The 12,660-nt window shown below is 38.0% G+C and overlaps 1 protein-coding gene across 2 annotated transcripts in view; it reads left to right on the top strand.

Moving 5' to 3' along the window:
- The window catches only part of STK3 (serine/threonine kinase 3), a 310,727-nt gene that overhangs the window by 171,958 nt on the left and 126,109 nt on the right, over positions 1-12,660 (top strand). For both annotated transcript variants that reach the window (XM_060115637.1, XM_060115638.1), the window contains exon 7: positions 11,935-12,072. In XM_060115637.1, coding sequence (XP_059971620.1) covers positions 11,935-12,072 — 138 coding nt within the window. The remainder of the gene's footprint in view (positions 1-11,934; positions 12,073-12,660) is intronic.

Below are 12,660 nucleotides of genomic sequence, written 5' to 3'. Positions count from 1 at the left end.
TGATTAGCTCTAGTAGTTTTCTGGTAGCATCTTTAGGATTCTCTATGTATAGTATCATGTCATCTGCAAACAGTGACAGCTTTACTTCTTCTTTTCCCATTTGGATTCCTTTTATTTCCTTTTCTTCTCTGATTGCTGTGGCTAAAACTTCCAAAACTATGTTGAATAAGAGTGGTGAGAGTGGGCAACCTTGTCTTGTTCCTGATCTTAGTGGAAATGGTTTCAGTTTTTCACCATTGAGGACTATGCTGGCTGTGGGTTTGTCATATATGGCCTTTATTATGTTGAGGAAAGTTCCCTCTATGCCTACTTTCTGCAGGGTTTTTATCATAAATGGGTGTTGAATTTTGTCAAAAGCTTTCTCTGCATCTATTGAGATGATCATATGGTTTTTCTCCTTCAGTTTGTTAATATGGTGTATCACATTGATTGATTTGCGTATATTGAAGAATCCTTGCATTCCTGGAATAAACCCCACTTGATCATGGTGTATGATCCTTTTAATGTGCTGTTGGATTCTGTTTGCTAGTATTTTGTTGAGGATTTTTGCATCTATGTTCATCAGTGATATTGGCCTGTAGTTTTCTTTCTTTGTGACATCCTTGTCTGGTTTTGGTATCAAGGTGATGGTGGCCTCGTAGAATGAGTTTGGGAGTGTTCCTCCCTCTGCTATATTTTGGAAGAGTTTGAGAAGGATAGGTGTTAGCTCTTCTCTAAATGCTTGATAGAATTCGCCTGTGAAGCCATCTGGTCCTGGGCTTTTGTTTGTTGGAAGATTTTTAATCACAGTTTCAATTTCAGTGCTTGTGATTGGTCTGTTCATATTTTCTATTTCTTCCTGATTCAGTCTTGGCAGGTTGTGCATTTCTAAGAATTTGTCCATTTCTTCCAGGTTGTCCATTTTATTGGCATAGAGTTGCTTATAGTAATGTCTCATGATCTTTTGTATTTCTGCAGTGTCAGTTGTTACTTCTCCTTTTTCATTTCTAATTCTATTGATTTGAGTCTTCTCCCTTTTTTTCTTGATGAGTCTGGCTAATGGTTTATCAATTTTGTTTATCTTCTCAAAGAACCAGCTTTTAGTTTTATTGATCTTTGCTATCGTTTCCTTCATTTCTTTTTCATTTATTTCTGATCTGATTTTTATGATTTCTTTCCTTCTGCTAACTTTGGGATGTTTTTGTTCTTCTTTCTCTAATTGCTTTAGGTGCAAGGTTAGGTTGTTTATTCGAGATATTTCCTGTTTCTTAAGGTGGGATTGTATTGCCATAAACTTCCCTCTTAGAACTGCTTTTGCTGCATCCCATAGGTTTTGGGTCGTCGTGTCTCCATTGTCATTTGTTTCTAGGTATTTTTTAATTTCCTCTTTGATTTCTTCAGTGATCACTTCGTTATTAAGTAGTGTATTGTTTAGCCTCCATGTGTTTGTATGTTTTACAGCTCTTTTCCTGTAATTGATATCTAGTCTCATAGCATTGTGGTCGGAAAAGATACTTGATACAATTTCAATTTTCTTAAATTTACCAAGGCTTGATTTGTGACCCAAGATATGATCTATCCTGGAGAATGTTCCATGAGCACTTGAGAAAAATGTGTATTCTGTTGTTTTTGGATGGAATGTCCTATAAATATCAATTAAGTCCATCTTGTTTAATGTATCATTTAAAGCTTGTGTTTCCTTATTTATTTTCATTTTGGATGACCTGTCCATTGGTGAAAGTGGGGTGTTAAAGTCCCCTACTATGATTGTGTTACTGTCGATTTCTCCTTTTATGGCTGTTAATATTTCCCTTATGTATTGAGGTGCTCCTATGTTTGGTGCATAAATATTTACAATTGTTATATCTTCTTCTTGGATTGATCCCTTGATCATTATGTAGTGTCCTTCTTTGTCTCTTCTAGTAGTCTTTATTTTAAAGTCTATTTTGTCTGATATGAGAATTGCTACTCCAGCTTTCTTTTGGTTTCCATTTGCATGGAATATCTTTTTCCATCCCCTTACTTTCAGTCTGTATGTGTCTCTAGGTCTGAAGTGGGTCTCTTGTAGACAGCATATATATGGGTCTTGTTTTTGTATCCATTCAGCCAGTCTGTGTCTTTTGGTGGGAGCATTTAGTCCATTTACATTTAAGGTAATTATTGATATGTATGTTCCTATTCCCATTTTCTTAATTGTTTTGGGTTCGTTATTGTAGTTCTTTTCCTTCTGTTGTGTTTCTTGCCTAGAGAAGTTCCTTTAGCATTTGTTGTAAAGCTGGTTTGGTGGTGCTGAACTCTCTCAGCTTTTGCTTGTCTGTAAAGGTTTTAATTTCTCCATCAAATCTGAATGAGATCCTTGCTGGGTAGAGTAATCTTGGTTGCAGGTTTTTCTCCTTCATCACTTTAAGTATGTCCTGCCACTCCCTTCTGGCTTGTAGAGTTTCTGCTGAGAGATCAGCTGTTATCCTGATGGGGATTCCCTTGTGTGTTATTTGTTGTTTTTGCCTTGCTGCTTTTAATATGATTTCTTTGTGTTTAATTTTTGACAGTTTGATTAATATGTGTCTTGGTGTATTTCTCCTTGGATTTATTCTGTATGGGACTCTCTGTGCCTCCTGGACTTGATTAACTATTTCCTTTCCCATATTAGGGAAGTTTTCAACTATAATCTCTTCAAATATTTTCTCAGTCCCTTTCTTTTTCTCTTCTTCTTCTGGAACCCCTATAATTCGAATGTTGGTGCGTTTAATGTTGTCCCAGAGGTCTCTGAGACTGTCCTCTGTTCTTTTCATTCTTTTTTCTTTATTTTGCTGTGCAGCAGTTATTTCCACTATTTTATCTTCCACCTCACTTATCCGTTCTTCTGCCTCAGTTATTCTGCTATTGATCCCATCTAGAGTATTTTTTATTTCATTTATTGTGTTTTTAATCGATGCTTGATTCGTCTTTAGTTCTTCTAGGTCCTTGTTAACTGTTTCTTGCATTTTGTCTATTCTATTTCCAAGATTTTGGATCATCTTTACCATCATTATTCTGAATTCTTTTTCAGATAGACTGCCTATTACCTCTTCATTTGTTAGGTCTGGTGGTTTTTTATCTTGCTCCTTCTCCTGCTGTGTGTTTTTCTGTCTTCTCATTTTGCTTATGTTACTGTGTTTGGGGTCTCCTCTTTGCAGGCTGCAGGTTCGTAGTTCCCGTTGATTTTGGTGTCTGTCCCCAGTGGCTAAGGTTGGTTTAGTGGGTTGTGTAGGCTTCTTGGTGGAGGGGACTACTGCCTGTGTTCTGGTGGATGAGGCTGGATCTTGTCTTTCTGGTGGGCAGGTCCACGTCTGGTGGTGTGTTTTGGGGTGTTTGCGGACTTTTTATGATTTGAGGCAGCCTCTCTGCTAATGGGTGGTGTTGTGTTCCTGTCTTGCTAGTTGTTTGGCATAGGGTGTCCAGCACTGTAGCTTGCTGGTCGTTGAGTGAAGCTGGGTGCTGGTGTTGAGATGGAGATCTCTGGAAGATTTTCGCCGTTTGATATTATGTGGAGCTGGGAGGTCTCTTGTGGACCAGTGTCCTGAAGTTCGCTCTCCCACCTCAGAGGCACAGCACTGACTCCTGGCTCCTCAATTTGGGATGATTTGTTGTCTATTCATGTATTCCACAGATGCAGGGTACATGAAGTTGATTGTGGAGCTTTAATCCGCTGCTTCTGAGGCTGCTGGGAGAGGTTTCCCTTTCTCTTCTTTGTTCTCACAGCTCCTGGGTCTCAGCTTTGGATTTGGCCCCGCCTCTGCGTGTAGGTCGCCGGAGGGCATCTGTTCTTCGCTCAGACAGGACAGGGTTAAAGGAGCAGCCTCTTCGGGGACTCTGGCTCACTCAGGCCGGGCGGGAGGGAGGGGCACGGAGTGCGGGGCGAGCCTGCAGCGGCAGAGGTCGGCGTGACGTTGCACCAGCCCGAGGCGCGCCGTGCGTTCTCCCAGGGAAGCCGCCCCTGGATCCCGGGACCCCGGCAGTGGCAGGCTGCACAGGCTCCCGGAAGGGCGGTGTGGACAGTGACCTGCGCTCGCACACAGGCTTCTTGGCGTTGGCAGCAGCAGCCCCAGCGTCCCACGCCCGTCTCTGGGCTCCGCGCTTTCAGCCGCGACTCGCGCCCGTCTCTGGAGCTCCTTTACGCGGCGCTCTTAATCCCCTCTCCTCGCGCACCAGGAAACCAAGAGGGAAGAAAAAGTCTCCTGCCTCTTCGGCAGCTCCAGAGTTTTCCCGGACTCCCTCCCGGCTAGCTGTGGCACATTAGCCCCCTTCAGGCTGAGTTCTCGCCGCCAGTCCCAGTCCTCTCCCTGCGCTCTGACCGAAGCCCGAGCCTCAGCTCCAGCGCCGCCCGCCCTGGCGGGGGAGCATACAAGCCTCTCGGGCTGGTCACCGCTCCTCTGTGCGGGAATCTCTCTGCTTTGCCCTACCCAGGTATGTGGGGAGTTTCTTGCCTTTTGGGAGGTCTGGGGTCTTCTGCCAGCGTTCAGTAGGTGTTCTGTAGGAGTTGTTCGACTTTTCTTTTTTTAGTGTGAATATCTTTCCATTTTCTTTTTTTTTTTCTTTTCCATTATGGTTTATTACAGGATAGTGAATATAGTTCCCTATGCTATATAGTAGGACCTTGTTTATAAATCCTATATATACTCGTTTGCATCTGCTAATCCCAAACTTCCAGTCCATCCCTCCCTCACCCCCCATCCCCCTTGGCAACCACAAGTCTATTCTCTATGTCTGTGAGTCTGTTTGTGTTTTGTGGATAAGTTCATTTCTGTCATATTTTAGATTGCACATGTAAGTGATATCATACGGTATTTGTCTTTCTCTTTCTGACTTTACTTAGTATGATAATCTCTAGGTCCATCCATTTTGCTGCAAATGGCATTATTTCATTTTTTATGGCTGAGTAGTATTCCATATTGTGTATATGTGTGTGTGTGTGTGTGTGTATATATATATATATATATATATATATCACATCTTCTTTATCCATTTATCTGTCAATGGACGTTTAGGTTGCATCCATATCTTGGCTATTGTAAATTCACTTTTCTTTTAATAGTACATTTCTTTGTGGTTTTGTAATTTATGCATTTTCCATTTTAATGGCAATATGTTACCCCATTTTGTTGATACATAGTAATTTACTTAGCCATTTATTAATTGTTTGGTATTTTTTATTTGCATCTTACCACACTTACAGAAAGTGAACTATAATTGTTTTTATATAAATAGCTTTGCATTTTCTTTTCTGGAGACTGAATATGTGTTACAGAGCCTTTACCTTATAATAGAATTATCTGTGGCAGAAATTTAATAGAAACATGGAGGTAGTGTGAAGTAGGTAAGGAGCCAGATAGATCTGATTTCTAGTTTTGACAGCTGCTTTACTAGCTGTGTGATCTTGCATAAACTAGTTAAGTGACGCTCAGTGGTAGAACTGGATTAATAAAGCTAACATTACTGTGCATTTATAATGTGACAGGTGTTATTCTAAGTATTTTACATGTATTAACCCATTTAAACTTCAGGTCAGCTCTGTGAGGTAGCTCTTATTGTTCTATTATTATTATTCCCATTTTTAAAATGTGGAAACAGGCTTAGAGAAGTAAAAGAGGTCAGATGGCTACTTATAACGGTGGTGTTATGGTAACCAAGTGCCATCTAGAGCTGGCTCAGACCTCTAGAGTTGTTCCTCTTATTCACCCTGGACTGCCAGGGCACCAGCTACATCCCTTCCCTTAATTTGGGTCCTAGGCAGGCAAATTGGCCTTTATGGGCCAGATTAATGATTACTGAAATTCCTGCAACTGGAGCTGGAGTGAATTGTGAGGTCATGCTGGCAATGCTTTAACCCTGGGCTTACTGTAGAAACTGCTCCCTAAGAGCAAGGGTCACTCTAGATTTTCATATTCTCTTCAAACCTCTGTCTATTTAAAGTTGCTTTTAAGGGAGTGGTGATAAAAACTTAGATTTGTATTTTTATATTAACATCTAGTAGGCCTTTTTTATCCTTCACTGTCCTCTTCCACCTCCATCTTCTTTTTAACCAACAATTGAATACTTGTCTAGCTAGGATTTAACACCTAGATTGCTAGGCAGTTAGAGTGCCAGAGTCTTTTAGACCCAAAAAGGAATCTGAAAAGTACCTAGTTCAACCACCTCACTTATATGAAAAAACTGAGACCACACAGTCAGAGGGTGATTTAGAACTCAAGCCTATGTTTCTGACCTAAGTCCAGTGTAGGGTTCATTCCATTGTACTGTTCACTACCTTATTTGTAATAGTCTTTTAAAAATAGTATTACTATGTATCCTTTTTAGGAATGACATACTTTGACTTAGTAGCTTGCTACCTCTGTATTATGTTCACGATCAAGGAAGCTATATTTGTAGTTCTTCGCAGTTTTATAAAGTGCTGTCCCATCCTTTATCTCATTTGTTTGTTATGAAGATAACCTTTTGCTCATGTACCCGAGGTTCTTGAATAGTGGCACAGGTTCCTTTGTTATTCTAGCATGTCCATTGCTTCTGTACATTCACAAATCCAGATACCTTCAGATATATGTGTTGACTCACTCTATTGAGATTATAAAGTTCAGGCTTTGTCGTTTCTCAGCTCCAGCTCTTTTCATATCTTCTGGGTGCTCCTGGAGTCTACTTCTGGGTGCTCCTGGAGTCTACTTCTGGGTGCTCCTGGAGTCTAAGGCATGAAATTCCAGGAATGATGATAATTCGTTATTTTGAGGGGCTCATATTTCTTGGCTCCTTAAGACTGCTCGTGATCAGGGAAGTTCTTTTTAAAACTTAATCAGAGGTTCAATATATAGTTAAGCAACACGTTGTGTAGAAACAAACACAAAGATAATCATATCATTTATTGTACTAACATTCTTCAATCAAAACCATGTTAGAGATAAGATAAATTTTATGGCTGTAATGTGTGTCCATGCGATTTGCTTGGTGTCAAGGAAGGGTGTGAATTGTTAGTTTAAGGCTAGACACCGAATGCCAAAACTTTCTACAGCAGGGGCCTATTACCTAATCAACTCATACAAAACCTGGAGATTCTCAAGAGGACCCTCTCTGCTGCATGATTAGGTTAAATTAGTTGAACAAAGGAAAGCCTGTGAGAAAAATCTATCAGTTTGTTACTGATTATCTAATCTAAAAAAAAAAAAAGGAAATAAAAGTTATAGTGGTTTTCCTGGAGATTTTTAGAGTCTCTATATTTTTGATAGACCATATATTAAGACTTATTTGTTTGAACTGTATGCAGTTCAGTATTTGTTTGGGAATAGAACGTGAACATTTTAGGATCACTTTATGATAGTACTGGGTAAATAAGCATTAGAGTTAAGCTTTTTATCCTTGGGTTTCTAATAGCTACTGCTAAGGTGAGCCTTATATGTTTAGATTATCTGAAGATAAGACTGCAAGTCATTGGCTCAAAGTTCAAAGGAGAGCATTAGCTTCAAGGTCATAAACCACTGAGTTGTTATCCATCAATTTGTAACAGAAGTGCAGATGAACAACATTTACCTAGACAATCTCGTGTCATTTACCTGCAGTTTGAGGTCAGTCTATATAGGGGCTTATGTAGGTGCTTTGAACTATTTTGCAGAGATGAGAGTTCAAATTTATTTTTATTCTTTAATTTGAGGCAGCAGGTGTTTTTGTGTGCCTTTTGCCACAGCTGATATTAACCCCATTTTGCCCATCCTTAAAGCCAGATTATGTTCTGTTTCAACTATGGAGCTGAGATTAATTAGGTTATTTAGAGAAGAATTTTATTTTCTAGCACTCAGTATTTTGCTGTGTGTTTCATATGTGTTAGTCCCCCTTGCCTCCCTCCTCCCCCACTGCCCCCCGTTTGACTGTGAGCTTTGTGGGCCCAAGATATGTGTCTTATTTTAGCATCTGTAACACAAAGTTATATGTAATGGGGACCATCAGCTAAAGTAGATAATTGAGCCAGGCTAGATGGGGCCCATGTAGAAGGGAGAGCATACATCAATAGGCCTCTGCTTATCAGCTTGATTCCAGCAGATTTTTACCTTGTGGGACTATGAGCTAGATGTTGCCTGAACAAAAGGTATCCACTGATGCTATCTAGCTTGTGGCCTATCAGTTTGCTATTTCTTTAATAGAACCTAGGAACACACAGAAAATACTTGGTACATACTTGTATTTTGGTAGATGTTTATTGTGTCATAAAACTGGCTACACGGCTTTCGAAGGACTATCTTAGGTGTCACACGTGTAATATGATGTAAGATGTATAAGAATGTTCTATTAAAGGATTTTCTCTTTTTCAAAGAAGATGAGTACACTAATAAAGAGATTAACTCTTACCCTAGAATCAACAGATTTGGATATTGAATATTCATTGCTTTGTCCACAGAAGATCCTTTGGCTCACTTTCCAAGTTAGAAACCAGTGATAACACATTGTAGTAAACTGCATATTCTGAGGGCTCTCAAAAGAATGATGTAGTAAACTGTTAGAATACCTGAAAGCTGTGCAATTAATGTGTCTATTTTTTATTTCTTGAATTCTGGAGTAATCTTTTGTTTTTCCTTTTCTCTAGCCCCCCAAACAATGTTGTTAGGATGTACTCTTGGTTCTTCTTTTGTAGCGTCTCATTCCTGTAGATACCATCCTAGTTTAAACTTTTTATTGCTCATCCTGGGACATCTACACTAGCCCCTAAGTGCCTTTTCTATTCCATATTTAGAGTATCTCCAGGTTTGTTTGTTTGTTTTTTGTTAATCCTTTTCTTAGGTCATAAACAAACTGATTAAAGGCAAAAACATAAGACACACACACACACACACCAGAAAAAAGACTTCTTTCAGTTGTGCACTTTCTTGATGACCAAACTCCATATCCTTCATTCCCCCTTCTAATCTTATCATTTCTTAGTCCCTTATAAGATAGTCAGCTCGTTCTCTGCTCCTCCCAATAGCTTTATTTCACTCTCTCGCTTTTCCTTAGGCTACTTCTTCTAAGGGGAATGATCTCTCTCCTTAATGCCTTATATCATTTCTTTTATTATTGTACTATTCTTTAAATCTTTTACTGTTCTTTCATTACCAGACTAGGTTAGAAGTTTCTAAAGGGTACTGACTGTATTTCCTGCTGCATCTTTGAACTCCATATAATGTCTAATACCATGCTTTGTGTGTAGCAGGCATTCAACTAATATTCCTGAACTTGATTAGTGCTTTACATTTTCCCTCCTTCAGTTTTTTTTATTGTGGTAAAATACACAAAACATAAAATTAACCCTTTTAACCATTTTTTAGGTATACAGTTCCATAAAATCAAGTATATTCTCGTTGCCGTACAACCATCACCAACCATCCCTCTCCGGAGCCTTTTCATCTTCCCCAGCTGAAATTCTGTGCCTGTTGAATGCTAACTCCCCACTTCCCCCTTTCTCACCACTCCTGGCAACCACCATTCTACTGTCTGTCTCTATGAACTTGACTACCCTAGGAACCTCACTATAAGAAGAATCATGCAATATTTGTCCTCATGCAACTGGCTTATTTCAGTCAGCATGAAGTCTTCAAGTTTATGCTATAGCATGTGTCAAAATTTTCTTCCTTTTTAAGGTTTAATAATATTCCATTGTATGGGTATATACAATATAAACACCACATTTTGTTCAGCCCTTCCATCTGTCGTGGGTTGCCTCTTTACTCTGTTGATAGTATCCTTTGATGCCTGAAACTGTTACATTTTGGTGAAGCCCAATTTATTTTTTCTTTTGTTGCCTTGATTTTTGGTGTCATATCCAAGAAATCATTACCATATTCAGTGTCATGAAGCTTTCCCCCTATGTTTTCTTCTAAGGGTTTTATAGTTTTAGCTCTTACTGTTAGGTTGTTGATTTGACTTAATTTTTGTATATGGTGTAAGAGTCCAAATTCATTTTTATTATATGTGAATATACCTAGTCTTCCCAGCACCATATGTTGAAAAGACTGTATTTTCTCCACTGAATAGTCTTTCCCTCATTCGTATTTCATTGAATGAGCTTCAACTTTAGTGTCACTGCTATGACTATAATAGGTTTTAAGATCTTTCCTGTCACTGTCTTGTCTTAAAGGCTTAAAACTTGCTTATGCTTTCTTCACTTGGAAGTAAAAGAGGAGGACCGGGGAAGATGTATACATTGAAAACAGAACCATCATCTGTCATCTCTCTGTCCTCTTATTAACTGCTTGTTTAGATAGAGTAACCCTCTTTGTTCTGTACCTCACCTTCTTGAAACATAGTAGAAACATTAGAATACTTTGCTAGTCTGAAATTTTGTTTGTAAGTCACTTAGCCTTTCTGGACTTCTGATTCCTTTTCTGTTAAATGAGAAGATTGAGCTAAATGATCTCTCACGTGTCTTTTGCTATAAAAATTCTGTGATACTTGTGAATGGCTTTTGAACAGTTAGTAAAAATTCAGTGGAGAGTAGAACAGTTTTATTATACCAAAGGAATACATTAAACTTGGTATCCCCAAGAATATATTATCTTTATTACTTTGTCTACAGTTTTGGTATTTTCTCTATATACGAACAGAAGTTTTAAACATAGCTATGATGAGTTTCTTTCAATGGTAAAACACTTAGTTTCTAAGTATTTCTGTGGTTTGTAGTATTGCTGTCTTTATTTTCTTTATGCATTAAGGAGAAGGGACATAAGTTCAGGTACGTGAAATATGCATGAAGAAAGAGGACCGGCAACCAGGTGAAAAACTGAGCTAGAACAGAGACAGACACCTCTCTTCTGGAAAGTCAGAGAATACTAAAGTGTAGAAAGGGGGTTTTTTGGATGCTTCACCCCTGAATACATCTTTGAGAGTCCCATGTCTGTATACTGTGTATGCATATATTAATTGATAGCCAAAAAGCCATTTTTTTCCTCATGTCACCTGTAGTGTTGATTGTGTAATTAAACTTACCTATTAAATTACAGTTAGTTATAATATGATTGAGTTCATTTTACTTTATAAAATTTTTGTCATTGCTGTTTGTTGTCTTTTTTATAACATTATGTGGAAATGAAAATGATGATAGCTAATGTTGAGTGCATGATACATTTGTTTTAACTTTATTATTGTTTTCATATATTTTCAAAGAAAATGATACTTTAGTGATGGTATTTTATCAGGAACTATTCTAGAGCCCAGGAGAGAAGTTAATTCATTACATACAATGATTTCCTAACAACATTAGGGATTAATTCTCTCGGTCAAAAAAAGGTGACTGGGTAGCTATGAAGACAAGATGACACGGAAACTTTGTAAAGTTTTTGAATTTTGAACTCTCTGAATGTATTATCATTAGTACTAAGTTATTAATACCAAATTAAATCATTAGTGATAGTGATATATTACCTATAAAATTTTTCATTTGGAATCCTGACTCATATATTTACAAAGAGAAATAAAAGTCTTGCCTATGTCAAATATTATTTCAAGTCACAGCAGTAACTATATTTATACTTAAGTATTCTGGATTGCAGAAGCAAACTAGACTGCTGCTAGGCATTCTGAACAGCAGTACTAAAAACCTGAAATGGGAAGCAAATCTGGCATGCAATAGCAAAATTGGGGGATATATCTGTTTAACCAGAGAATGTCCTTAGTTTGGTAAAAGGGTTAGAAATGCAGTCTACTTTGGAGACTGATTAAAAATGATAAAATAAAGAATGATGTGCTCAATGAGCTACAACCCAAATAGAGGAAATTTAATGGGAAGTGATTACATTAGTAGCAGATGGGCTTGCTTCCTGAATTGCAATTTTACTGGAAATCCTAGAACAGCTTAAATTTGTTTTTCACATTTAGAGTCTGATAAAAAGATAGATAAAGAGATTTGCTTATTTGGTGTGTTATTGTGATTCTTACCGTGTCTTCTGGATACTTCATTTTTACCAGGCTATTTTTATGATTCCCACAAACCCACCACCAACATTCAGGAAGCCAGAACTTTGGTCTGATGATTTCACTGATTTTGTTAAAAAGTGCCTAGTGAAGAATCCTGAGCAGAGAGCTACTGCAACACAACTTTTACAGGTCAGTGCTTGTGTCTCTAAGGGGAGGATATTTTCTTTACACCTTTTAGCTTTCTGACATTGACTAGAATTGAGTTTCATTAACTTATTTATTTATTTTTTCATTAACTGATTTCTAAAGATGAAAACCTCCCAAGAAAAATGGATTGATTTAGAGAGAGACCTACAGACACACACACCATTCTTCCCTGTATGTTCTTTTTCTCTCATTTTTTTCTTTTGTTTTCCAAGTTCAATCTTCTCTCTACCCCCCTTTTTAATTTTTGTTGTCAATTCTTTCCTCCTAAAGTTGCATTAAAACTAAACTTCCATAGGGTTCTCATTTCAGATATGAGTTCTCGTTTCCATTATTACTGTTTCTTATGTTTTTCTTCCTGATGTATTATTCCTTGACCCAGCATTTCTTCTTTGACTTTTTGCTCTATAAGATACATAAATGCAAGATTCCTGAACTCCTTGTGAAGATCACATGTTATAAATACTGGTTACAAGATGACTTAAATGAAGAGTTTCAGTGTCCCTGTACAACTTGACTTTATATCCAGAGTGTCAGGAGGTTTTTTTTTTTAAATCTGCTTTGACATTAAAT

The sequence above is a fragment of the Mesoplodon densirostris genome, chromosome 13 (assembly GCF_025265405.1).
Source record: "Mesoplodon densirostris isolate mMesDen1 chromosome 13, mMesDen1 primary haplotype, whole genome shotgun sequence".
Classification (NCBI taxonomy): domain Eukaryota; kingdom Metazoa; phylum Chordata; class Mammalia; order Artiodactyla; family Ziphiidae; genus Mesoplodon; species Mesoplodon densirostris.
The sequence above is the reverse complement of the archived record's forward strand: the minus strand, read 5'-3'. Positions and strand labels throughout refer to the sequence as shown.